This window comes from Lutra lutra, chromosome 4 (assembly GCF_902655055.1).
Source record: "Lutra lutra chromosome 4, mLutLut1.2, whole genome shotgun sequence".
NCBI lineage: Eukaryota > Metazoa > Chordata > Mammalia > Carnivora > Mustelidae > Lutra > Lutra lutra.
The window spans coordinates 17403179-17430332 of record NC_062281.1 but is presented as its reverse complement, the minus strand read 5'-3'; the positions used below and the strand labels follow the sequence as shown (position 1 = coordinate 17430332).

General features: G+C 46.1%; 1 protein-coding gene across 1 annotated transcript; it reads right to left on the bottom strand.

Moving 5' to 3' along the window:
* Positions 1 to 5510: 5510 nt before the first annotated feature.
* On the bottom strand, positions 5511 to 25159 carry C4H8orf76 (chromosome 4 C8orf76 homolog). The gene is made up of 6 exons (XM_047724039.1): positions 25014 to 25159; positions 21882 to 21977; positions 20953 to 21096; positions 15894 to 16351; positions 11552 to 11684; positions 5511 to 5848 (listed from the first exon to the last, which is right to left on the bottom strand). Exons 1-6 carry the CDS (start codon positions 25128 to 25130, stop codon positions 5651 to 5653), a joined length of 1146 nt encoding a protein of 381 aa, XP_047579995.1. The 5' UTR covers positions 25131 to 25159; the 3' UTR covers positions 5511 to 5650.
* Between the last annotated feature and the right edge of the window lie 1995 nt (positions 25160 to 27154).

Genomic DNA, 27154 nt, shown 5'->3' with positions numbered 1-27154 from the left:
TGGGCGGCCAATGTGGATGGAAGCAGATATGCCCCCGGCCTGGAGAGAGGTTATAGGACGACGGCATCAAGGGCCTCGCTGTCCCCGCGGCTTGCCTCTTGCCAACCTGTGGTTTGTTGGGCCTGAGAGTGACGGGGGCAGAGAAGGCCCGCATGAGGGGGGACGGGAGCGGAGACTGGAACATGAGAAGCCATCACCATGGGAGGGTGGGAGAGTGTGCGGGACAGCGGGCTAAGGCTGGAGTCGGCCTTACGCCGAGTGTAATGGGAAGCCCTGAGGAGTAGCAAACTACAACCCTGTGAATTCCCTGAGGCGCTTGGACATCTTGGGTGTCTTGAGGCCACCTCTACCCTCGAAGTTAGTGCTCATATCCGGGGCTTTCCTAGACCCAAAACCTACTGCATGAAGCTCAAAAACTTTAAACATTTGGAAAGCAAAATCAGATTTATCAGTCCAAAGCACAGCCCTAAACCAGCCATTCCCCTGCTCAAAAATTTTCTCTAGCTGGTGTTTGTCCCCTGAGCAAAGTCAAACTTTTTACTGCTACACCGATGACCTGCCATAATTTTTTTTTCTTAAAGATTTTATTTGTTTACTTGACAGCCAGAGATCACAAGCAGGCAGAGAGGCAGGCAGAGAGAGAGGAGAAACAGGCTCCTCACTGAGCAGAGAGCCCAGCGCGGGGCTCGATCCCAGGACCCTGGGATCATGACCCGAGCCAAAGGCAGAGGCTTTAGCCCACTGAGCCACCCAGGCGCCCCTGACCTGCCATAATTTGATGGTGGCTCACCTGTCCTGCCTCATCGCCCTGCCCCTCCACGCATGTTAACCCGAATGACCAGTTTTCCTGTCCTCCAGGCCGTGGCTCCTTTCATCTGTCCACTGAGAAACCCGACGTGTGTCTGCCTTTTGTTCCCCACAGAGCCTGCTACAAACCGTCCCCTTCCCAAGGTCCAACTCCGATGTTTCCAGCTTCACGAAACGTCCCTGAAATCCCAGGCTTCGTCCGTACTTCCTCAACACCAGCCTTCCCACCGGCCCGTTTCCTACTCCTCACGGGGAGGGCCCGTTAGTGCTGCTGCAGAGTCGAAACTCTCGAAAGCACCTCTTGCATGTTTGGCCGGGCCCCTCCACGATAATGTTCTATCAAGGTTTTAAAAACGAGAGGCATGGGACGCCTGGGTGGCTCAGTTGGTTCAGCAGCTGCCTTCGGCTCAGGTCATGATTCCAGCGTCCTGGGATCGAGTCCCGCATCGGGCTCCTTGCTCAGCAGGAGCCTGCTTCTCCCTCTGCCTCTGCCTGCCATTCTGTCTGCCTGTGCTTGCTCTCTCTCCCTCTCTCACTGACAAATAAATAAAATCTTTAAAAAAAAAAATAAATAAAAAAAAAATAAAAAGGAGAGGCACCTATAAAAGCAACAGCCTTCTGAAAAACAAAGTCTTATTCTAAAACCGAGATTGAAAGGACCCAAGTGGCCTGTCTTCGGATTCTTTGGTTGCAAGTAACAGAAACTGAAACTAGCTCAAGCAGTCAACTGACGACCACCGACGTCAAAGATTAAAGCAACACAAGTGTATTACCTTACGGGGCTCTAGTTCAGAGCTCCAGTGTGGGTTTCACTGGGCTAAGATCATGGTGTCAGCAGGCCTGTAGTCCTTCCTGGACACCCTATGAGTGAATCCATTTCGTTGTCTTTTTTTTGTTTTGTTTTGTTTTTTATTTTAAATATTTTATATATTTGACAGAGAGATAGAGAGCACAAGTAGAGAGGCAGGCAGAGAGGGAGAAACAGGCTCCCTGCTGAGCAGGGAGCCCGATGTGGGACTCGATCCCAAGACCCTGGGGTCATGACCTGAGCCAAAGGCAGCTGCTTAACCGACTGAGCCTCCCAGGTGTCCCTTTCCTCGTCTTTTCTAACTCCCATAGGCCACCTGCATTCTTTGGCTCATGCCCCTTCCTCCGTCTTCAAAGCCAGTAGCACAGCATCTCTCTGACCCCGACCCACTCCTCTTGCCTCCATGGGATGGCTAATTTTGTGTCAGCTTGACTGGTCTAAGGCATGCCCAGCTAGCTAGTGGAACGTTATTTGGGGTGTGTCTTGAGAGTTTCCGGTAGAGATTAGCACTTGAACCGGCGAACTGAGTAACACGATCACCCTCCCCAGTGCGGGTGGTCATCAGTCATCCCGCCGGAAGCCCGAGTGGAACAAAAAGGCAGACGAAGGGCAGATTTGCTCTCTGCTTGCGCTGGGGCGTCTTTCTCCTGCCCTTTGACATTGGCACTCCTGGTTCTCTGGCTCTGAGACTCAGTTCAAGACATACACCATTAGTCCCCTTTCAGGCCGTTAGATTTCTCAGCCTCGAGAAGTGGTGGAACTATGACCAGGTAAACCTTCTGCCCTCTCTCCAGTTAGTTGGGGTCATTGAGCACAAGTATGGTGACCAGGAGCCACGTGTGTGGGTGAGAGGGTAGTTCGCAGAGAGAGCGGGTAGGGCGGTTGTTAGCTCAAGGGCTAAGCAGACACAACGCTGAAGCTTTAGGTGATGAAGTCACTCTTCCAAGGCGGGAGAAAAGGACAATGGCGGGTCCCAAATAGATGCCAATCCTCTATTTTTTCAATTATAATTCCATCATGTATCTATATCTCTATATCTATATAAATATAGCTCTAAAGATGTATGTATATATATCTATTTGGGAAAAAAAAAAAGGCACTGGCACTGTGAAATTTCAAGGGGGACCTGAGCAAGTCTGGGATCAGGAGCATCTTGAGAATGATTCCGGAGCTGAGATCTGTAGGACGGGGACGCTTATGGCGGGGTGGGGAGACTGCAGGGCAGAATGTTCCAAGCAGAGGTGACGGGAGGGGCAAAGGGCTTGGATGGGAAGATGCTTGGAGTCCAAGGGCATGAGAAAAGCCATTGAGCTGGGGGCACGTGGGCCAGAGCGGGACCACGCAGGCCCTCACCCACAGGCTTCATGAATGAGTTGGGAAATCACTGCAGGACTGAAAACAATCTTTGTTAAGATGCTTTGGCCACAGTATGAAGACCACAGGGGTGTCAGAGAGTAAGGGACAAAGGACTCTCACCAGTTCAAGGACTGGGTACAAACTCCTCCTTAGGAGAAAATGTCGAAGACAGGCCTTTTGGGAGTCACAAGAGGGAAGAACCGCCCTCGGGTCCCACCCCACCCACCTGGAGTGTAGTCACCGGTGCGGGTCACATCTGCTCACCTTCCCGGCGATTCACTCCTTGACAAGGGGGCAGAGTGTCTACGGAGGCAGGCCTGACATTTTTCTTTAGCATAACCATCGCTCCGTTAACCTACCCGTCATCTGTGCTGGAAATGATCAAGATGACGTGTGTGATGACAGCTGAGGTGCCCGGCATTCCCGAGTGCCCTTCCCTGGCTTCTCACACTCGTCACCATGTCGCTGCCTGGAAAGTGAGGTGCGGCAGGCGTGTGGGAAGGTTCGCGAAGGCCACGCGGGCAGTTCCGGACAGCACAGACAACGGAGCCGGGACGACAGCCAGAGGGCTGGAAGCTGAAGGCACGGACAAGGTTAGAAGGGCACTAGGATCGGGATGGGAAGCCAAGCCAGGCTAGAGGGGAAAGGGCATCTCTGGGAAGCCTAGACCAACCGGAGAAAGGGGTTTAGCTCCAGAAAGAGAACCAGGCAGGGTGTTTCGACCGCCTCAGCACTGTGCTGGATCTTCGGGGGGTTAAACTTTTGTGCAAACAAAACGAGATGCTGGCCAGGTAATTCAGAAATTCAACAAATCTTTCATGAAATGCCAGGTAATCTGCCCCGAGGATACCGATATGAAAAAGACAGTCCTAGTCCCTGATTTTAGACTTTCTGGTCTCTCACGAAAGACAAGCTGCCGATTACAACAGAGTAAGGAACCCCTGAGGGAGTGAAATCATGAAGGAGCGTGAAAGAGGGAGACCTACTGCCACCTGGAGGTCAAGACTTCGGGGAAGCGGTAAGGAAGTGGAGACCTGGAAGGTGAACAGAATCAGCCCACCATGGGGGGTGGGGAGAGGGCCCAGACCAAACTGCCAGGGCGCAGGCCCAAACGCAAAAGCTGGGGTGCATTTAAAGCCGGGGAGCCGGGAAAGGGGGCGCCTGGGGGTCAAGGCTTTACCGCGAAGGGACTGGTAGTCTGGGCACTATCCCGAGGGGTCATTCACAACTAGACCATGAACTCCGAGACAGCAAGTGTCTCCATGGCAACCGCACAATGCTTGTCACGTCTCGGGGGCTCTGCAGTGATTGTTCATGACTCCATGAGTGGATGGAGGGCACGGGGGAGCTGCGGAGAGGTTTCCATACTTGTTAATGGTTCCTAAAAATCACAGCGTCTATTAACCATACCTAGCTTTCGTTTCACATTAGAGATATTAAGTGACAACTTGCCATTGCTAGTCAGGCTATCACTCGTACTAGAAGAGCATTCAGACAGAAACAGAACCAGACATTTGTCTGTTTCGGGAAGGGGCCTGGCAAGGGGTGAAGCAGCAGGTGCAGCAGAAGGGAAATCCTGAGGACTCCAGCCCAGGGCTGGAATTCTTTTCCCTCTGCTGAGAATAAAATGCTGTGTGGGACATCACTTGATGAAGTTTTTGGTTGACTATTAAATTCCACTCTTCGTAAGGGAGCTCTTCCGTTCCAGATGATGTGAGTACGGTAGTGGCCCTTTATACTGAAGGTGTTAGAGACTGTGACTATAATCCGTGTGTCTGGAAGGACAGGACCATCACCCTGCACGACTGGCCCGTGGGCCTCGTGTTTCTGTGCATCTGGTGAGCAAGGAGACACTAACCGCCCTTCGTTCCAGACTATCTTTGCATCATGTCATGAAAGAGATGGTGTCCTCCTCTGCAGCACAAGGCAAGTGTGCTGACTACTGCCCATTAGAGAAGATCTGAGTTTCTAGAACGCAGCCCATTCCATGTGCACTCTTCTGTTTGGGCCCATATACAGAATCTCGGAGCCGTGGCAGACTTTGACACACCACTCTTAGAAATGGTTTACTTTTATGTTTCAACATTCTTGTTCTTTCCTGATGAATTTACTTGAACAATGGGATACTTTTACTGCTGATAATAATATAATAGTGTGGGGCGCCTGGGTGGCTCAGTGGGTTAAAGCTGCTGCCTTTGGCTCAGGTCATGATCTCAAGGTCCTGATCTCAGGATCCTGGGATGGAGCCCCGCATTGGGCTCTCTGCTCAGCGGGGAGCCTGTTTCCTCCTCTCTCTCTGCCTGCCTCTCTGCCTACTTGTGATCTGTCAAATGAATAAATAAAATCTTTAAAAAAAATAATATAATAGTGTGTGTTTTCAAAAAAATATAATATCTAAGAGCCTCTTTTATACACTTTCCCAAAAGATATCCTCTAAAGGGATAGCAGGTCTGAGATAAGTGAATGGCAAGAATCCATAAACAAAACAAGTCAAGAAACTGAACACAGTAGAAATAATCAAGAAACTGAACACGGTAGAAATAAGAAAAGCTGTTTTTATAATACATAAATAATCATTTTAAATTCACTATATTCCATGATTAGCAGTGGATTCTTTCTGAAATAAACGAGGACAATTAAAACAGTACAGGATGTTTTCTAATGTTTTTTAAGGGGCCACTAAGCCAAGATTTGTATCTCTGTATGGAACTGATTTTCAAAGGGACAGAAGTGGTCTTTGATCTTTCTGAACCACTTGTCTTCGAATTCTTTCGAAGATGCAATCACCAGGGCAGTCAGAGCTGTCGGGCCAACACACTTCACCTCTGTGTGAACCTCATCTTTTATTTTTTCTGGGACGATATCTTCTCCCATAACCTGCAGCAGGAGGGGGAAAAAAAAAAAAAACAATCCTGTCCCAATAAAAGGGGCGGAAGACTATGCTATTCATCGAGTGTAAAGGATTTCACACCAAACCAAACCACAGAAATACTTTAGCAGCTGGCAGCGGGGGGGTAGCGGGGGGGGGGGTGAATTCCAACATACCGAAAAGATGTTTCGATCCAAGGACCAGAGAAATAAAATACCCCATATTTCTCCTCTTATCCTCCCCTGAGTGAACATATCACTGAAACACTAATATGGCGGCTGTTCCGCCTACAGAGACTGGGCCGCCAACATTCTTAAATCAAAGATCACCTTCCGCTGGCCAGAAAACGCATCTGCGAGTACTTCTCCCCCCTCATAAAACCACCAGAAAGCAGAGCCTGGGCACAACACTGCTGCTGGGTGTGGGGGCAGGAACACAGCTTCTTCCTCTTAGAAGTTCGCCACGGAAGTCAAAGGCAGCAAACAGGCCAGCAGCAACCGCAACCTCCAGGCCCTGAGGCACCTGCCTGCCCTCTGCAGGCAAAATACTGCTCCCTACTGGTCAGAATCAGGCCCAGAACTTCTGTTAATTTCTCTCACAAGACGTGCAAAAGTTAAGTTGTGGAAAGGTTGCCCCTGAACCCGCTAAGTGATCAGCCCATCTCTGGTAAGGACAGCGAACTAAAAGTAAGTCCTAACACATTTCCTGTTGTTGGCACGAAAGGTTCGGGAGCCATCCGGCAGGGATGCTGTAAAGGGAATTTAAGTCACTTGGATTTGGACTTGATGACGTCTAAGTTTCCTGAAAACCCTGAGATCCAATGTGTTCATGAATACTCCAATTATAATGCATTAGAAGCCCATTCAAAGAAAGGTTTCCACTGACTTTAGATCTTCAAAGACTACTTATTATTTGAGGCAAGAGCTAATGATACAAATAGCTTAACCAGGCAATTGTCAGCATTTATTAAAGCCTGGTATTTTCATTCATTCTAAGCCAGTGTTTGTCTTGTATTTTAACATTTCTGACCTCAAGAGGTACCTTACAACACAGGTGTGTCACAGCATAAATGGCATCTTACTTTTATTGGCCCATCAAATACTGATGTGTCTTACAACTGATGATTTCTTGGACTCAACGAAATGCAGTATTTTAAAATCTGGGATATAACACCAAAAGTGTTTTGGGTTTTTTTTTTTTTTTTTAAATAAAAAAGAGAACTGAATAATAGTAATATCCAAATAATGCAATATCCCAAAAAGAGGGATTCGCAGGAACATCATTCACAGCTGTCAATATAGCTACAAAAATATTTGACCATATAAAAAAATTTAAACTTCTATATACAAAACAAAATCATAAACTTCAGAAAATACTCCAACATATAAAAGGTGAGTAAGCCCAACAGAGAGAGAGAGCTCTAAAAAATTAGTAAGAAAAACAGAAAATTACAAATAGAATAAGGAAGAAAAAGCATGACTAGGTATTTCACTAAATATAAATGGCCAATAAACATGTGAAAAAACTGTTCATCTTAAGAGTAATCAAACCAGTAAATGAACACTGAAAAGTGTCACTTTTATTGCTCAAATTGCAGATTTTGAAAAATAAGTTAATACGTATAAAATTATTTTTATAAGTAAAAATGATCAACTATTGACAATTTCACACGGTTCAACCTAGTATGTAGGCGAGAAGGAGGAAAATCAGTGTTCTCATACAGGATATGTAAACTGAACCAAATTTTCTGAATCACAATTTAGAAATGGGCTTCAAGGGGCGCCTGGGTGGCTCAGTGGGTTAAGCTGCTGCCTTCGGCTCAGGTCATGATCTCGGAGTCCTGGGATCGAGTCCCGCATCGGGCTCTCTGCTCAGCAGGGAGCCTGCTTCCTCCTGTCTCTCTGCCTGCCTCTCTGCCTGCTTGTGATCTCTCTCTGTCAAATAAATAAATAAAATCTTAAAAAAAAAAAAAAGAAAAAAAGAAATGGGCTTCAAGTCTTTAAAATGTCTGTATACTTTAACCTAGTGATTCTACTCCTATAATCTATTCTAAAAGGACCGAATACATACACTGATTTTTTTGCAAAGACTTATTAAAATAAGTACTTTATATCTGTTAAATGTTCAATATAGAGGACTTAAGTAAATAAATGACAAAAGCTAAAACTGGACTACTATCTGGCCATGAAAAAGCACATACTCAAACAGTATTTAAAGATACGGGGTCAGGGTGCCTGGGTGGCACAGTCAGTTGAACATCCGGCTCTTGGTTTCGATGCAGGTTGTGCTCTCAGAGTCGTGGGACTGAGCCCCACATTGGGCTCTGCACCCTGTGCTCAGTGCAGGGTCTGCTTGAGTTTCTCTCTCCCTGTTCCTCTGCCCCTTCCCACCATGTGCATTCTCTCTCATTCTCTCTCTCTAAAATAAATAAATAAATCTTTTTAAAAAGTAAAGATACAGGGTCATGATCATATCACAGTATTAGGTAAAAATAACAAGAGTATAAAGTGAAATGTACAGTTTGGCAATTCCTCACAAAGTTAAACAGAATCACCATAGGACCCAGCAAATTCCACTCTCAGGGACACATCCAGGAGAATTTAAATCGGGAACTCAAACAGATACTTGTATGCCGGAGTTCACAGCAGCATTCTTCACAATAGCCAAAAGGTGGAAACGATCCAAGTGCCAATCAACAGATGGATGGATAAAATGCATTGTGTATGTACGGACAGTGGAATATTATTCAGCCATAAAAAGGAACAAAGTTTGGACACATGCTACAATATGGATGAACCTTGAAAACATTAGGTTAAGTGAAAGAAGCCAGACATAAAAGGGCATATATTATAGAATTCTACTATTTGAAGTCCTAGTATAGGTAAATTCATAGCCACAGAAGGTAGATTAGAAGTTGCTAGCGGTTGGGAGGGAGGGCGGAATGGGAATTATTGCTTAATGGTTACAGAGTTGGTTTGGGATGATGAAAAAATTTTGGAAATAGTGCTGATGGTTGCACAAGACTGTGCACGTAATTAATGCACTATACACTAAACCATGATTAAGATGGCAAATTTATGTTATACATATTTTTTTTATCTTAAGAAAAGGGGAACTATTATAGAATAAAAGAGATGTAAGAGACAGAAGAACCAAATACAGTCTGTGGATCTTATATGGATCCTTTAATTTTTTTTTTTTTTTGTTTAATTTAAATAGGCTCTACACCCTACATGGGTCTTGAACTCACGACCGGGAAATCAAGAGTTGGATGCTCTACCAGGTGCCCCTGGATCCTAATTCCAATAAAACAATGATTAAAAAAAAAGAAAAAAAGAAAGTATGCAAGCAAAGGAAATTTAAGGACACAGAGTCATGCTCGTGTCACAAAGTAAGGTTAACAGAGCACAAAATGAAATGTACACTGTAATCCCAATGAGGGCCCAGACATCTTTTTAAAAAAGCTCCACAGGTACTTCACGTGCATTGTCCAGGTGGAGAACTACTATTCCACACAGTCCACAGATCTGCTGCACATGGGAAGGAGTATGAAGATATTCGAGACATCTTGTAAGGATGTCTTCTTTGTAACGATAAACTTGCTTTATTATAAGGAAACCTAAAATCTAGTTGAAAAGATAAGACATACTCTTGTATTTTGGGGCGGGGGGGGGGCAAAGTGCTATCCATTCAAGCAGTGACTGTCCCTGAGCTCAGAGGAGGGAGCCAATGCCGGACGGGGACATTTGGGGAAAGCTTCCTAGAGGATGTGGGACCTTGGTAGGCTCTGAGGAGGAAAACAGTAAGCGGGTGGAGATGAGAAACCCATGACAAGTTTGTCAGACATGGCAGAGGAGTCTAGAAGGATGCAAAAGATTTGCGTCAGGGAATTACATGGTCCTAAGTTCGGGGCTACTCTCTGGAAGGCCTTGGATATCACATGGAGGCACGTGCACTAGAGCTGACCTCCAAGGTGACAGTGACACGCTTGGTTTCTGAGCACGTAGGTAACAAGCTCAAAGCGATGTCGTGAGATAAACCCAGCAGCAGCAGGGTTTCCCACGACCTGAAGGGAGAGAGCAAGGAAGCGAGGAGAGCCGAGCCAAGAGGTCACTGGGAGCCGAGCACGAGGTCGTAAGGACGGGGCTGCTGCTGGTGCGAGAGAAACGGAAGGTGGGCCCGAAGGGAGGGTGGCTGCCTGCCTGCTGGAGGGGAGACTGGAGCCGAGACGGCTCACAGCGAGCGAGGTCCCAGCTCTGGAAAGAAGAATGACAGACGGGACTGATGAAAAAAACGAAGTCTAGAATGAAGAGATACTGCCAGATACTGACAGAAGGTTGACTGGAAAGTGTTCTGAGGAGCAGCTCCATTTTGTACCAGAAGAGACAGGAGGATCATCAATCAGCTCTTCGGATGTGTCGCCTAGGAGGTTACTAGTCTGAGACGTGAGACAAGTGTTTCAGAGATGGCGCTAGAGATACCGGTTAGAGGGTAATCGACCCAGACGTGACAGCTGAAGCCATGAGTGTGGGTATGATTTCTGCGGGAGGTGGCGGAGAGAACGGGGAAGCTAAGTGGAACCTCAGGGAATGCCATGACTTAAGAGACAGAGGAAACAAGGAAATTCCAAGAGAAAGGAATATTAAGAATATAGGAGAAAATCAGACTGCTGGGGTCCCTCGGAAGTAAAGGGAAGAGGAAACAAAAAGGGGGTGGCCGACAGCTAAGAACACCAGGAAGATGAAGGGAAACAAAGCCTAAGGAAAGGCTACAGCAAACTTAGAGGAGAGACAGGCCATCCACTGCCCTTGTCTGTGGGATCAAAGGAAAGGCTGAAAAAGGCTCACAAAGAGGAGACAGGAGAACACGGTCCCATAAGGGGGAAAAGGGGTCCAAGTGGGTGCTTAGTTTAGAGAAGGGAGAAAGGTGCCTGGCAATTTAGATGTGCCAGAAATATTTCTTAAAACTGAGTGACGTTAGGGTAGATAGGGTTATATCGACTTATTTCACAGGAGAAGTACCTCAATTATCAAGTTTCCATGACATACTAACAGGAACTAGTGTGAGTAACTTAAATACAAACACAGATCATCTCCAAATGCTATCTTAAGTAATTTCAACATCACTTTTTAAAAAAAGCTAATGAAGGTTAAAAACAAAAACAAAATAAAAAACCCTGACATCTGAATTTCTCCGCAACCACCAAGCTAGTGGAAAGGCTTAGCAGAAAGAAAAAGGACTTGCAGTGGGCGGGGCTCAGTGTGGCTCCGCAGCTCAAAATCCCGCCCGAGGCAGGTTCCAACCTGTGCGAGCCTCGCTCCCAGCTGCACGGGTCCCAAAGGCTGTTCTGAGCGTTAAGGAGACAAATGGAGGAAAAACGTACAGAAGCGCCGCAAGAACGTCAACATTCACTCATTCGTTCAATCAGCTCTCAGAAAGCAACGATCGGGCATTTAGGATGTGCAAGCAGGCGGGGGCGCACAAGCACTGACCGGAAAATGAAACAGAGTCCCCGACCGCAGCACTCTGCGGGAGCAAGAGGACGACGACGCTGCTCTCGCGGATTAAGTGATCAAAAGCCACGTAAGGCAAAGAAAAAGTCCCTTCGCAGAAGAGAGTTGGTTGTTTTCTAAAAAACGGTACCGGCGCCAGGAAAAATACCTCTGATGCCTCGGTTCACATAAACCCCCAGGGTTCACGTGAACACTCACCTCGGCTATCAACAGCAAAGTGTCTTCTTTGAAGCTGAACCCTTTCATTTTATCTTCAATTTCCTGCTGAGTCCTTAAGTTCCTCTCCAAAGCAAACGACGTTTGCTGAGCCTGGGTGAGCTGAAGCAAGAGCCTGAAAAACAGCAAGTCCCAACGCGTGGGCGACAGGGAAGGGAAAGCCGAGGAAGGGTTCGCAGGGGTACTCGGCTGGGTGGGAGTCCTACGCGGCTAGGGGAGGGGACTCACCTTCATTTGAATCCCTAAAAAGCTTCCCACTTGAGCAAACTGAGCAAACTGTGCTGGAGAGTCATCTTTTCTAAAATTCCTAGACCAACGCTTGGCAAAGAGATCTTTAGGGAGCAAAACCTCCAAAGGGCTTCCTGTAGAAGTCAAGTGATTGAAAGCACAAACAATCCGGAGTGAAAGGAACAAGCTTCCTAATCAAAGGCTCCTCCTCCAAAATGCTGGGACGTGCTTCTCTGAAGTCTGTGTTCTGCGACCCTTTATATCCCCCAAACCTAGAGTCACTCGACCTCAAGGACTAGTCAGAGCCTCCAGCAGACCTCCATTACCCAAAGCCGGGTCAGGTCTTCCACGAGCCTCTGGTGGCCCACCTTGCAACTGCCTCACCACGAACTTCCCGTCAGGAGCATAGCCTGGTCTTCTCCTTCCGGCTCGCTCCTGTCCTGGGCACACGGCTCCTTCTCCTCCCTGTTGAAGTGCTGAATGTGGGGGCTCTTCAGTGGCCCCGTCTGCCGGACGGCCAACTCTTGACTGCTGCTTAGATCATGATCTCGGGATGGTGAGATAGACCCCCAGGCCAGCTGTGCACACAGCAGGGACTCTGCCTGAGATTCTCTTTCCTTTCCCTCTGCCCCCTCCAGACTACTGTGTACTCCAATGTCACATTCTATCTCTTTCAAAAAAAAAAAAATAGATATTTTTTAAATATATTGAATGTGTCAATTTTCCAGGTTCCCTCAGGACTCACTGGTCCCTATTTCTATTCCCACAAGCACTCAGCTCTCCTGTTCACTCATTTCATGTCTTGAATGAACCACCCACTACTCTAACCACTGGGAGATCCTGGCAGGCAAAACAGGTTTCTGCTCCATGGAACAGAGGGAGAGTGATCACAAGGAAGAGGACTTCAGGGAGTGAGGAGTGTTATGCAAAAAATCAATCGATCACTCAATCAGTCCAAGCAGGGTGGCTAAGTACCCACTGTTCAGGTGAACAGTGAAGGAGGACTTTTCCGAGTCATCGCTCAAGCTAAGAGCCAACGGTGAGACGGCCGCCAGAGTATCTGGGGGAAGGGGACGATGACATGAATTAGCTTGATGTGTTTGAAAATCGTGACGATCACTATGGCTGGAGCAGAGAGAAAAAAAACCCGTAGTAAACGAGGAGAAGGGAAAGGCAAGGTCAACGTCTCACAGGCCCCGGAAAGCAGGGCATTTATGTAAGGGCAACAGGAAGTCACCGGAGAGTCTGGAAGGAAAGCGTGCTCTGACCCACACTCCCCTGACTCACTCAAAACAGCTTATGCTACTACCTGGCCTCTGGAAGCATGTACATTTGTGACCCCTTTTCTCTTTGATGTCCTTGCTGTCCCCTCTTGCTCCTGAAAGGACTTGAAAATACAGCTTAGGGGTCCCTGGGTGGCTCAGTTGGCTAAACTTCTGCCTTTGGCTCAGGTCATGATCCTGGGGAGCCCCGCGTCTGGCTCCCTGCTCAGTGGGGAGTTTGCTTCTCCCTCTCCCTCTGCCCTTGCTCATGCTCTCTCTCTCTCAAATAAATAAAATAAAAATTTTTTAAAAAGGCAAAATAGAGCTTACACTTGCTTCTTCCGTCTCATGTTCTCTCAGCCCTCTGCCCTGTGCCTTGTCACTCATCACTACTCAAACTGCCTTCTCAGAGGCTGCAAATGATCTCCTCACTGTCAAGTCCCCCCTCAGATCTGATCCTACCTGACTTCTCACTATCATCTGGTTGCTGCTCTCCTTCCTGAAACTCCTTCATCTCCAGCTTCCTTCTTCTGAGCTCAACTCCTCCGAGGGAAAAGCTCCAACTGATGTCCTGTAGGTCCTTGAATCTCAGCACATCCAACCAAAATCTTTACTTTCACCGTAAGTCTGCTCTGCTCCTCCTCCCACGTGTCCTGTCTCTCAAAAGGTGCCACCATCCACCCACACACCCAAGGAAGACTCTTGACTTGTCTTGGACTCCTCTGCTCCCCTCCCCTATCCCTGTCTTTCCCACACCCTCCTTTCCTGACCGCTGCACGATCCTAGGTCAGGTCCTCGCCGCCGCCCACCAATGACTCCACAGCGCCTTCACTGGTGACGCACGATCCCCACTCCTTCCTCCCAAATCTCCTCCCAGCCACCAGATCTCTCTTGAAATCACAACTCTTGTCACCCTGCTTGGACACTTAAAACTTTCAAATACTATTCTGGCCTTCAGCGTAAGGACCAAATTCTTCAAGATGACATTTAGCATCTTCTGTTAGCGGAAGTAAGCCCGTTACCGAAGGCTTCCCACACACTGTGCGCTACACTCAGACGCCAGGATCCTAACCACCCCAGGAGGAAGGCCTTTCCCGTTTTCTCTGTGAAGATGAACATGAAGGAACTGGAGAGCAGAGAGTTTACGTAATTTGTACAAGGTCAGACCACTAGGGAGTGGAGGAGTCCACACTTGCTCGCTCAGTATCAATTTATTAGATCCTTACAATGAGATCTGACTCCCAAACCCCTCCGCCCCCTCACGATGTCGTCCTGGCCCGTGGTCTGCCACCCACCTCTCCGGCTCCACCACTCACGCTGCTGTCACTGCAGCAGACTGTGTGACGACACCGCATGACACGGGTCCCATGCTTTCTTCCTCTTTACCTAGTCTGCCTCTTCTCATCTGGGGAACATTCCAGGGTCAGCAAGATACCCCAGAAAGAACTCAAGCTGTGGAATCAAAGGCCTGGGGTCCGGATCATGGCAGCATTTCAGAGCTGTGCCACTTTGGGCATAACGCTAAGTTCGTTTCCTAGTCTCTACGATGGCATCCCAACATCCACCCCAGGGAGGGGTGAGGATTAAAATGAAATAGTGCAAGCAAAGCTCTAGTACACACTTCTCTCTCTGTAGCTGAGGAAGGTGCCCAGAAACACTGGGCAGAAGCGTCACTCCCCGGTAAAGTGTTCTTCCGGCTACACTGAACAGCTCCTGTTTCCTGTCCCCGTAGGGCTGCCACTACTAATACGCCGTTAGCGCCTGTGCCGCCTGTCACCGACTACACATCCAGTGTCCTCAACACCCTGCGTGCTGTAAAGGAAAGGGCCTTTAAAAAAAAAAAAGATTTCCTTATTTTTAGAGAGAGAGCGAATGAGCACAAGCAAGGGGAGGGGCAGAGGGAGAGAGAATCCTCAAGCAGACTCCCAGCCTGACTCGGGGCTTGATCCCATGACCCACAGGTCATAACCCAAGCTGAAACCAAGAGTCAAATGCTCAACCAACCGAGCCCCCCAGGCGCCCCTAAAAGGGCCTCTTTTGAAAATCCTTATGATCCCAGCACCCAGCATGTGCCCGGCACATACCACTGGCTCAGGTACTTCCGAAGCAAAGTAACATAGTCAATGCGAAACATCTGCCGAATAAAGTTTACAATTTGTTTCACAGATACCACTTCTCAGAAAGCCTCACTGTTAATGTTTCTAGAATTCTCCAGAGTTAAAAACAACAGCAATAACAACAACAACACACTTTTGGCATCATTTGGGACCCAAGAGAATCTGTTTCTCTCATAAATTATAGAATTTGGTCAAGTGTATGTTCCCTTTTCCCTTAAACCTTTTTCTTTTTTACCCTTAAACTCTTACTAATACGGATTTAAAGTACTTGGAGTCCCTAAACCATGGGGATTCTCTGTAGAATGAGGTAAACATTGTTTATTCATATTATTAATAGTGATTCAAACACAAGAGCAAATTTTTGTCCTTAGTAGATTTCTGTGGAACCTGAGTGAAAAATACCTTGTTTATAAAATCTCTTCCCCTTTGTCAATGTTTTATACCTTTAATTTTCTTTTCCTAATTTTAATGGTTTCCAATTTTAACATTTTATCTTGAGTAATGACACAAGTAATATTCTTGAGCAAATACAGTTATGTTTCTAAATCTTACATACTAAAAGGACATGTTCAAAGGAGTCCATCTAGACTATAGGGAAAAAAAACCTCAAAAACATATCAAATTCTATCCTAGGACTTTTTGAAGATTAAAATCAGAAAAATAACACCTTTATCCTTGGCCTAGTACCGTGTGTTGTTTAATCCTTTCTTCATTTACCTGGTTCGTATAAAGGAGGCACATGCTTTCATCCGAGTCTCTAGCAACACTGCTTCTCTCTTTTCTGCTACACAGTTTGGAATATTTTTCAGAACTTTCTCATTCTTCCGGTTATTACCGCTGCTTGCTTCCACAGAAAACACAGAGCTCTCAGGCAGTGTTTCAGGAAAACACAAAAGACAGTCTTTTCCTGAGTGTGGAAAGGAGGATTTGGCAGTTTCGTCACTGGAGGTGAAATCTTTCTGTTTTTGAGATGACGCACACGATGCTGACAGAGCTGGCCCCAGATTCAGGTATGCCTCTGCCAATTTGCCCCAGTTCCAAGGATCAAAGGGATGCAAAGAAATTAGTTTCTGTAGGCAGAGAATTGTTTTCTCCAAGTTTGGCAGACTTGGACAAATACCCAACTGGAGGTAGAGCACAGCGGTTAAATGGTCTGTGTTCGTTGCTTTCTTTTCCTAAGGAGGAAAAAAAAAAAAAGTTAAAAACATTATTTTTTTAAGATTCTATTTTTAAGCAATCTCTATGCTCAATGCAGGGCCTGAACCCACAGCCCTGAGATCAACACCTGTACCCCACCCACTCAGCTAGCCAGGGGCGCGAGAGTTCAAAACTTTAACCTGCAGAACGTTTTCCACGTAAAAACGGATATGCCTACAAACCCAAGTTGTGTATGTTGGAAATGAGAGATATCTTTCAATAGCTACAAGTAGAGAGAACTGCTTGAAGCTGTAAACCTAGAGAAATACATACGACCTACCGAAATAACCACCAGACGCTCCCAAGCATCCTGTCACAACCGAAGCATAATTCACATGACAGCGGCCTGACGAATTTCAGCACTAGAATCATAAATGTCAGTTTATCTTCAAGTTTTAGTGTAATCTTTACTGTTTTAGCCAAACCGCTGAAAGACCCAAGCCAACTTTTCTTTACCCTGGGCTAATGGTCCATTTTAATATTCAAGGCTTTCTAAAAATCCAAATGGTGATTTCCTTGAGGATGCAAATGGACTCCATTTCCAAATGTGACTCGGCTTAGACGTCTTCAACAGGATGGCCCTGAAGCTCTCAGCGCTTCATGCGGCACCATAACTGAATCCAAATGCCGTCCCTGCTAACCATTACCAAGGCCAATTATTTTTGGCCAGAAGGGATTGCTTGGTTTCCTTCTGATCAGAAAATGCTTTTCAAGTGTCTTTAACCAGAGCCACCACCTCTTGCCTAACGTGCCATATGGCAAAAGCGCTGTGGGTTAGGGAAGACGAGGTTTCTTTTTCTACGTTAGTCTGTGGAGAGCAGATGGCCGACTAAAAATTACCTTTCAGTTAATTTTAAGTCTAAAGAAAACCGGGCCTACTAATATCCAGACCAGGCTCCTGCACACAGCTACAATGGGCAGGAAGTACGAGTAAAACTCCCCAGTGTGCAGCCTGAAGAAACAGGCCCGCGAGTGAAAGCTTGGGGAATATTCTACATATCTATATATTAAGTGAGAATACAGAAAATAAAGCTCCATTCGACCTATCTGGTGATACTGCACCTTCCCTGTGACAGAACAGATCTGGTTTTATTAATATTATTGTTCTGCACTCTGTCCTTCCTAACAGACCATTAGGTTCCAAAGGGGTTTTTTGGTTTTACTTTTTAAAAGTCATTTATTTCAACCTCATTCAGTTCTGACATAAAATTCTACGAAGTTGGGGCGCCTGGGTGGCTCAGTGGTTAGGCCTCTGCCTTCAGCTCAGGTCATGATCTCAGGGTCCTGGGATCGGGTCCCGCATCGGGCTCTCTGCTCTGCTGGGAGCCTGCCAGAGAGCCTGCTTCCTCCTCTCTCTCTCTCTGCTTGCCTCTCTGCCCGCTTGTGGTCTCTCTCTGTCAAATAAATAAAATCTTTAAAAAAAAAAAAAAAATTCTACGAAGTTTTCCTTTCAGAAAACTTCTACAATTTTTTAAGTTCTGTTTTAATTCCAGTTAGCTAACACACAGTGCTGTTAGTTTCAGGAATACAACAGAATGATTCCACACTTCCATAGGTCACCCTCTCCTGAACAAAAGTACACTCCTCTAATCCCCATCACCTATTTCACCCGTCTCCCCACCCCTACTCTCCTCCCCTCTGGTAACCATCAGTTTGTTCTCTATTGTTAAGAATCTGCTTCTTGGGACATCTGGGTGGCTCAGTGGGTTAAAGCCTCTGCCTTCGGCTCAGGTCATGGTCCCAGTGTCCTGGGATTAAGCCCCACATCGGGCTCTCTGCTCTGCAGGGAGCCTGCTTCCACCTCTCTCTCTATCTGTCTGCCTCTCTGACTACTTGTGATCTCTGTCAAATAAATAAATAAAATCTTAAAAAAAAAATAGTAAACAACTCTCTGGAAATTAAATTCCATTTAAGTGACTTTGTGAGATTTTCCAGAATAATGCAACTCCTTCTGAAATGCAATAATGATGATAAGAGTTAGTATTTATTCGGTGCGAACAGAAGCCAGGCACTAGTCTAAGCACTTTACTCATTTAATCCTCATGACAATCTTTTAAAATAGATTCCATCATTACCCCCATTTTCATAGAAGAGGGAACTGAGTCACAACAGAGAAGTTAGAGAACTTGCCTGAAGTCACACAGCTCGTAAGTAGCAGAGCTACAGTCAATCACACGAGAAGGCACAGGATGGAGGGTACTTTGGAAGGGCTGACGCATGTTAGCTGGCTTAGGGTTCTCCCTCCCGTTGAAGAGTGTGTGTGTAGGCTATGGACATGAGTCTATCACCTTAGCACTGAACCCAGAATCGGGCACGTGGTGAGGCTGAAATCAGTGTTTGTAGAGTGCACGCATTTAAAAGAGTCACTTACCATCGGAAGCAATGTCCTTAACCACAACTTATCACATGGGCATATCAGTTACGGTAAGATGTTTAATTATTTAAATAAGAAATAAAATATAAATAAGTTCTTTTTTTTTTTTTAAGATTTTATTTATTTATTTGACAGAGAGACACAGTGAGAAAAGAAACATAAGCAGGGGGAATGGGAGAGGGAGAAGCAGGCTTCCTGGTGAGCAGGGAGCCCGATGTGGGGCTCAATCCCGGGACCCTAGGATCATGACCTGAGCCAAAGGCAGGCACTTAACGACTGAGCCACCCAGGTGCCCCATATATAAGTTGTTTTTTTTTTTTAAGATTTTATTTATTTATTTGACAGACAGAGATCACAAGGAGGCAGAGAGACAAGCGGAGAGAGAAGGGGAAGCAGGCTCCCTGCTCAGCAGAGAGCCCGATGTGGGGGCTCGATCCCAGGATGCTGGGATCATGACCTGAGCTGAAGGCAGAGATTTTAACCCACTGAGCCACCCAGGCACTCCCATAAATAAGCTCTATTACAAAATTTTGTCCAAAAATCATTAAGAAGAGAGATGAATTAGAAGCTGTGAACATAAAGTGTTCATATCCCGACAGGCACTCCTGGACGAGCTATTTTGTTCAGCGCTGTATACCGAACTGTCCCCTACAGAACACGAAAGGACAACAACTACCGAGACAAAAACAGAAAGAGGCCACAGCTAATAACAAAAGAGAAAGGTCTGTAAGTAGGGAAGAAATTTAAAAAACAAAACAAAACACAGGGTACCAGGCAATGAAAAACTATGCAAATCGGCGGGCTCCAGTGAGATCATGTGAAGAGACCCAAAGAAAGGGGGAGACCCACTGGCCTACACTGCTGGTTCCTTCCCCAAAAGGATGCCTAAAAGCCTGATGGAAGGTTTTCAGTCCTGGCAGGGGAGCTGAAGGTCTTCTGACTGGTCCTTCCTCCTGTTTCATAACATCCCAAGCTCTGGACACCTGGCATCTGCTGGCGGGCAACAGATGTTTCTCTGAGCCACAGAAACAGACTTCCTCAGCTAGAAGGAAGCACAGGAATTCTCCAGACACTGACGCCGCTGCCACTACGCCACTGATGAGTAGGTCAGGCAGGGAAGAGCAGAGCGGGGACATGTAAGGGATGCCAGGAAGAGGGAGGGGACAGGAGAGCACAGAATAGGAACGAAGGGCAGGTGCCTGATGCCTAGAAAAAGGTACCAAAAGGCCCAACGCTGCTGCTAATTTGCAGACCTGGAAGACTGAGAATGAACGCTGTCAAATCCCGCCAAGTTCACTGTGCCGTGGGCTTCCTGAACAAGGTAATCTCATCTTCCGGCTTAAGAATTAATGCACATTTATTAGAGGGGAGAAAAAGAAGAGCCAGACACAGCTGTTTTCCACATTCTAAAGACAATTTCCAAGGTTTCTTCTCACTGCAAGAGGCTGAGGTCCTAGGCAATGAACCCCACCGGCAAGTAAATTTAGGGATTTTTCTTAGTTAATGAGATGGAGGAGGACAGCTCAATTGCATGCATTCTTCAGGCTGACCTCTGGTCAACCTGATCCGCAGGGTTCACGATCAGTGTCTGGGCGCCTCATGAATTCCCTCTGAGGAAGAAAACGGGTCATCTATAAACTAAGCTTGGTCAACTTAGACCAATCCTCAAATAAAATTTACACACAGAAAAGCCAGAAATAAATAAAAAATGCCTTCATCTGAAAACAAAAACAAGCAGAATCTAGAATTGCAAATAACAGCTTTTCTTTAACCCTTAAAAAGGATTGTGCGAATTCCATTTAAGAATTAAAAAAGGCCGTTAAGCTTGGCTCAGTATGATATTTAGGATTTTTTTGATAAAGTTCATTACAGAAATTTTGGAAAATAGAATCTAAAAAAAATTAAAGAAAAAAATTACTGATGATCCTCCTACTCTGAATGTTTACTCCTAACAAGAGTAAAAAAAAAAATTTTTTTTACAAGATTTTCAGGTAATGGAAGAATTTTAAGAAAAAATATTACAAGAAAATGACTGTCTAGAGCTCCAAACTGTTTATCATTAAAAGTTCTTACACCACTGACGATTTTCTACTTATCCAAACCCACAGATTTTGCTGCTAGCAAGAAGTTTTGTTTTGTTTTAGAAAACAAATTATTCAATGATCCCAGGAAAGCAAAAGGAACACAAGCAATGAAACCACTTACCAAGTTTGTAGCAATCTCCAGTGCTTCTGTGTGCCTTCCCAGGTGAACCAGACACCGAGCCTGGCCTTCCTGGACATCCCTTTTCATGGCAAAATTCGTAGACGGCAATTTTTCAGAGATACTGGAATACTCTTGAAGTGCTTTCTGCCAATTATTTGTTAAATAAAGGAAATGAAGAGAAGGGAGAAAAAGAGACAAATATATAGTAGAGAAAAGGATTCAGTTATAGGTATCATTTTCTTCTTGGCAGAGGCATTATTCTAACTGACTCCACAATGAACTATGGAAGGCCTGAGTATTTGTCAGTACCATTTTTCTAAAAGGTAGAAAAGAAATGGCTGGAAAATATAACCGCTACTACCACGGAAATTATCACCATATGGTAGGAAGAGCATTTTGGAGCCAAACAGACCGGGGTTTGAATACTGGTTTTGCCACAGACTTGCTACACAACCCTCCTTCTCTCATCAGCAAAACAACAGAAAGACTCTTGTGAAGAGGAAATGAAATTTTCTATGTAAAGCAACCTGATATCTACTTGTTCTTCCTTTTGCTTACACATTTCGGGGTGCTCTGCTCCTGTGACTCCATGAGGCATCTGTGCTAGAGGCTCCCGCAGAATGGGGAGATATAGAACCTGGGGAAACAGACCTGCAAGGATCCCGAAAAGATCCCTATATTGTACACACAGGAAACAAAATAAGTGATATAGAGCCATGCAGAAAAGGATAGAAACTAGGGATTCTAAGATTATAAACACTTACCAGAGAAGATTAAATTCACCCTCACAAATAACATGTTCATAACTAATATGCTGTAACTGATAGCATTGCCTATTACTGATTACCTGTTTATAACTGATTATTTGTAACTGTTTATAACTGATTGCCAGTTTCAAGTAGAGTAAGCTTATATACGCTGAACTCTACCTGATACTCTTGCCGTCTGTAGGCGAGGTCCCCCTTGAATTTCTTCAGTGTCAGAGCTTCAACATCATCACCACTTTCTGTTTCTTCATAGAACCACTAGAAATTGTGAAAATAGCACATCACAGAGAATTAACTTACACTTTTCCCCCTCATACTCAAGTGGAAGCAATTTCCCATACGTAACTGATGAAATCTCAAACACGGACCTACTTCTTTAGGATGAGACACACAGGAAAACATCCAACAAGAATAAGTCAATTTTAGCAGCAATGGCTCAGTTTTCATTAAAGTCATCGTGAGTAATAAACATATCAATAGTGATAAACGTCTCAACTGAAAAAGCAACTCAGGCCTATATGGTTCTACGCAGAGCATTTCAAGATGGGATCGTGGTGTCCGGGAAGCTGGATTTTAACTAGCACAGTTCCCACTGCTCCTTTAGCCTGAGACAGGTGTCCCTGTAGAGACGTGTTCAGAGTGGTTAGAACAGGGATTGACAATTCATTATGAAAAGGACAAAGGAAAGAGGAATTACCTTTACTTGTTACGCTTTTATGAAAATGTCGTAAAAACAAAAAGTAGAATCTAACCAAATAGATTGAAATTAAGGCTGAAAGGAGGTTTCCATGCAATCAAATGCCAAAGACTCGTAGAAGAAAAGTTTGGGGCGCCTGGGTGGCTCAATGGGTTAAAGCCTCTGTCTTAGGTCATGATTCCAGGGTCCTGAGATGGAGCCCCCACCCCTCTGCTCAGCGGGGAGCCTGCTTCCCCACACCCCTGCCTGCCTCTCTGCCTACTTGTGATCTCTGTCGAATAAATAAAATCTTAAAAAAAAAAGAAGAAGAAAAGTTTGGGGAAATGCCCATCTGGAATATTTTATTCACTTCTGTACTGATAGAAAGGAAAGTGAGACTGGGATTTCTTGGTTAGTGAGTAAAGAACATTAAGATGAAAAAACAGGTCTAACAAAAAGCAGTCTGTGTGCCAGTTTTTTCAGCCTCAAAGTAGCAGCTCAACCTCCCTTTTACTCACAATTAAACACAGTGAGGCTGACTGTGGTCTGTCCCCAGGTAAATGCTATGAAAACACCACCGTATTTGTGGTGATTCCACAATCGCGTCAAAATTGCTTGGTTCTATTTCTGCAAGTGTTGCCTGGGTATCATTTCCCTCCTATTATCTCAGTAAAATAGTTTCTCTCCTTCATCTGATCCATCACAGAGAAGAAAGCTGGTAACTGCTGTTTTTCTGTTGTCCCTCAAACACCGAGTAAGTCAAAAGTCCACATAATTTTCCTTCGTGCTCTACTGCTTGCCAGTCACAATGCCAGTCCCAACCTGCGGTATAACCACCGCCCAACTGCAAATCTTCATCCAGTTTTCACGATCCCATGGGGAAATGATTAAGAAAAACTGGCTTCCAAATGATTGTTTCTATTCTCCCACGTAACCTGCAGGCCTGCAACCATTTAGACGGACACGGCTCCCAATCCCCCTTTCTGGTAAGAGGAAGGAGGGAAGATGTGAGCAAGGGCGGAATGAAGAGGTGAGGGGATGGATAACGCCGACCTCTGTCCCCCAGAGGATCTAAGCAGGGACAACAGAAATCTTCCGACCCAAGCTCCTGGTTTTACCCTCACGGAAATCAACGCGATGTGAACAAGGCCTCTTTGAGTTTATGAGCAGCATCACACACCAAACAAATCCTAAAGACAAGTGATTTTTGGATTTTACTTTGTAAGTGCACAACACATCACACCTGACCAAGTATCTCACCCATTTCACTCCACAATAACCCTGTGAGCCAGCAAATCTTATTTTTCCCAAATTACACATAAAAGACTCTGACACTTTAATAAGGCAAGTGCTAAAGTGAAGGCTGCAATGCGGGGTCCTCTCTCATAACCATGGCTTTTACTGCTGCACCACATGCCTTCCCAGGTCCATTCCTGTTCTCAGTGTACCTGAGCAACCGCTACAGGTAACTCTGAAAGACCGTATGTGGAGGAAAGATAAGTTAAATAAAACAAACATAATTCACCAATTACTGAGCACCTGACATATTTAAGTACTTTTTTTTTTTTTTTAAATACTTTACTTATTTATTTGAGAGAGAGGGCACAAGCAGGGGGGAGTGGCAGGTGGAGGGAGAAGCAGGCTCCCCGCTGAGCCGGGAGCTGAGGATCCTGGGATCAGGACCTCAGCGGATGGCAGCTGCCCAACTCACTGAGCCACACAGGCGCCCCCTAAGTACAATGGTTTTAAGGAAAAATAAAGACAATAGAGGTAGAGGAACTTAGCACGGTGCCTGAAACAGGTTAAGTTTCTAATACATAGTGCTGTAGTTCTTACATGTGAGATGAGATTTACATATATGCAGTAAAACCAAGTAATATTCTACCAATTCAAACTATTCACGGAGCTCCTGTTACGAACAAAAACTGCCAGACACCGGAAGACATAAGGTTAAGCCCCCACTCTCCTGTGGTCATTTAGCACTCCGGGTCGAAGAGCTCTGCGTTACTGACAAGGGCTGTAAAGCAAACTGAATGGAGGGGAGGCACTCAAAGACAAACACGTTGGCTTGGAAGGAGGAATCAGAAAAGACTTCCTGGAGGCGGTGCCAGTCAAGCTGCGCTCTAAGAAATGGATATAGTTGAGCGATCTGACCGTGCGAGCTGGGGTGACGGGGGCTGGGAGAATTCACTGAGCAAGGGCAGGCCGGTGGGTGGGACGAAGACTTTTGGGGAGCAGACAAGTTTTGGAAAGTGGGCGGTGGCCGGATTTCTGGGGCCCCTGACCGCCCGGCTGCAGACTCAGTGAGGGCGCACGGAGTTACTGAAGATTCCAGGATAGGGAGCCTGAGGGACACCCGCCCTGTGCGAGTTAATGCCCACAGCTCCGGGCCCGGTGGGTCGGCCCACGGGGTGGTGCTCCGGAAACGCCCCCGCCACATCGGGGAGGGAGTAAACAAGGGAAGGGAAGCCTGCGGGGGCGCAGGGTCGTCCGGGCGAGAATATTGGGTTCCGTGGGTGGCGGCGCGGGAACAGGGCGTCCGAGGTGCTCCCCGCCCGGGACCCGCGGAGGCCGAGGCCGGGGGATCAGAGACAGGCCACCATGTCCCGCTCTCTCACCTGCGGCTCGCAGCGTTTGGCGCGGTAGGACGCCGGCGGTCCAGGCCGCCGCTCCGGCCTCTGTTCGAACACCGAGTCCTCGAACTCGCCTCCCAGCAACCAGCACCCGGTCTCCATGGCGCGCGCGCCGCCGGGGAACCGGGAGTGGGCGGTGCCTGGAGCAGCGCCCACGTGCCGCCCGACGCGGAAAGGGCGGGGCCGCCACGGCCGGAGCGCGGCATGCTGGGACTTGTAGTTTCGTGCGGGGGGGCCCAAACCTGGATTTGGCCCGCTGCTGGCTTGGAGTTGTGGTGTAACTTAGATTTTTATCTGACTCACACACTTACCGAAGCCGGGGACAGAGTGTTTGACTGTTCCGTTTCAGGAGATGGACAGAAAGATCGTTAACCGCATGCATCAAAAACACTGCCTCCAGTGTAGCTTTTTAAAACTCGTACGTGGCACTGGGTTAAGCACATTTTTTGCACTTTGTATCCTCTCCCAACAATTTATGAAAGGCACAGTGATTCCCTCTTTGCAAATGAAGCTATTGGGGTTTAGAGAGAGGTTAAGTAACTTGCTTGGGATCAATTTTTACGTGGCTAAGAGCTGGGAAATACAGAAATCAATCATTAGTCTCCTCATCTCCGGAAAAGAGACATCACCACCAACAACAAAGACCAGAGAACTCACACATTTATAGAGCAGAAGACAGAAATTTACCCTGGATGCTCCTCCAAAGACTATTAATTCTACCTGTAGAAAAACACCAAATTCCAGAAATCTAGAACTAACATTTACTAGAGTTCTTATACATTCAAGATATTCTTTGAGACTGGAACATTAAAATTACTGACAAAATACAGGCCAATATTGCACGGCACAGTTCCTGAGACATATTACACAGCAGATTTTCCTGGCTTTCCTCCTATTTTTCCTCACTCACCCGTTCCTTTTCCACCGTTTGTCTTACAAGTTTCTTTCTTTAACCCAGTCTTCTATTCCACAAAATCACCCTGGGAGACCCTAATTCATTCCCCAAGGTTTCAAAATCCATCTCTCTGCTGATCACTCCTCAAATCTAGAACCAACCCATACATCCAACAGGCTTGAATGGAAGACTTTGCCAGGACAGCCTGCAGACTTTAGCTACTGATGCATTCATCCATGGAAGCCAGCGTTGAGGGGGCAGGAGGGGAAGGGAGGAAGATTAGGGTAGGAGGAGGGGAGGGGGAGGGAGTGGAGGAGGAAAAGGAGAAGGAAAAATTTGTTTTCCAGAGATGTAATAGTCTTAATTAGGAAAAATTCAGAAATTACAGAAAAATGGGAGAAAAGGAGGTATCCATAATATCATCATCCAGAAGTAATGGAGTCTAAGGAGGGTAGAGATATTTGCCCTAATCCTAGTATGTCCTGTTCTAGCAGAAAAGGCAATTTAGCATAGTGCTGAAAGAGCCTTAAGCACCAGATTTGTCTGGGTTCATGACCCTGGTTCAGTTATTCACGTGTGACTCACTTTGTGAAATGGGCATTGATTAAAATAATGCACGTAAAGTGCCTGCCAGATAGCAATATGTGTTCATTCAAACTTCCTGTTTCAGGTGCAAAGTAAGAATAAGCAAAGGCAAGCAGAGAGAACCTTTTTTCAGTTTTTTCTTTTTAAAGGCTCTTTAGGAAAAAAAAAAAAGTCTCCTAGTTTTGGAATGCCCACTCTCCTGGGTCCTGTGCCCCCCACCTCCCACACCCCACCCCACCCCACCGCAGCCTCCTCCTGGCCCAGCTATCTGAGGCAAGCATTCCACAGCAGTGGTCAAGAAGACACAGAAAGACAGCTTATGAGTAAGAGAGAGAGAGTTCTTTGCCCTTTGAACTCAGGATTCCGGACCTCAGGGGTTTCTTTTACCACTAAGGACCCTTTCAGTTATTTTCCCCCCAAAGTTGTGCAGGATTTGTGCACACAATAAAACTGCATCAATTAACTTATAACTACTTCATTTTCCTTTAAAAAATTGAATCCAAGTCCTATATAACAGCCAATACAAACTTCTGCCCAGCCAGAGCCTACCAGCATTGCCTCAGTGTGTGTTAGGGTTTTAGTTGAAAACAAAGAGGTAGCTGTTAGGGACCCCAGGGAGCCTGGGGTAAAGGTTAAACGTGATTAA

What these genes read in the sequence shown, in the direction of transcription:
- C4H8orf76 (XM_047724039.1), bottom strand. Translation starts at nt 25,130, where the DNA reads ATGGAGACCGGGTGCTGGTTGCTGGGAGGCGAGTTCGAGGACTCGGTG. An exon ending in TGGAGATTGCTACAAACTTG is followed by an intron (nt 16,352 to 20,952) that starts GTAAGTGGTTTC and finishes TTTCCTCCTTAG; the next exon opens with GAAAAGAAAGCAACGAACAC. An exon ending in GCCTCCTTTATACGAACCAG is followed by an intron (nt 11,685 to 15,893) that starts GTAAATGAAGAA and finishes GCTGTTTTTCAG; the next exon opens with GCTCTTGCTTCAGCTCACCC.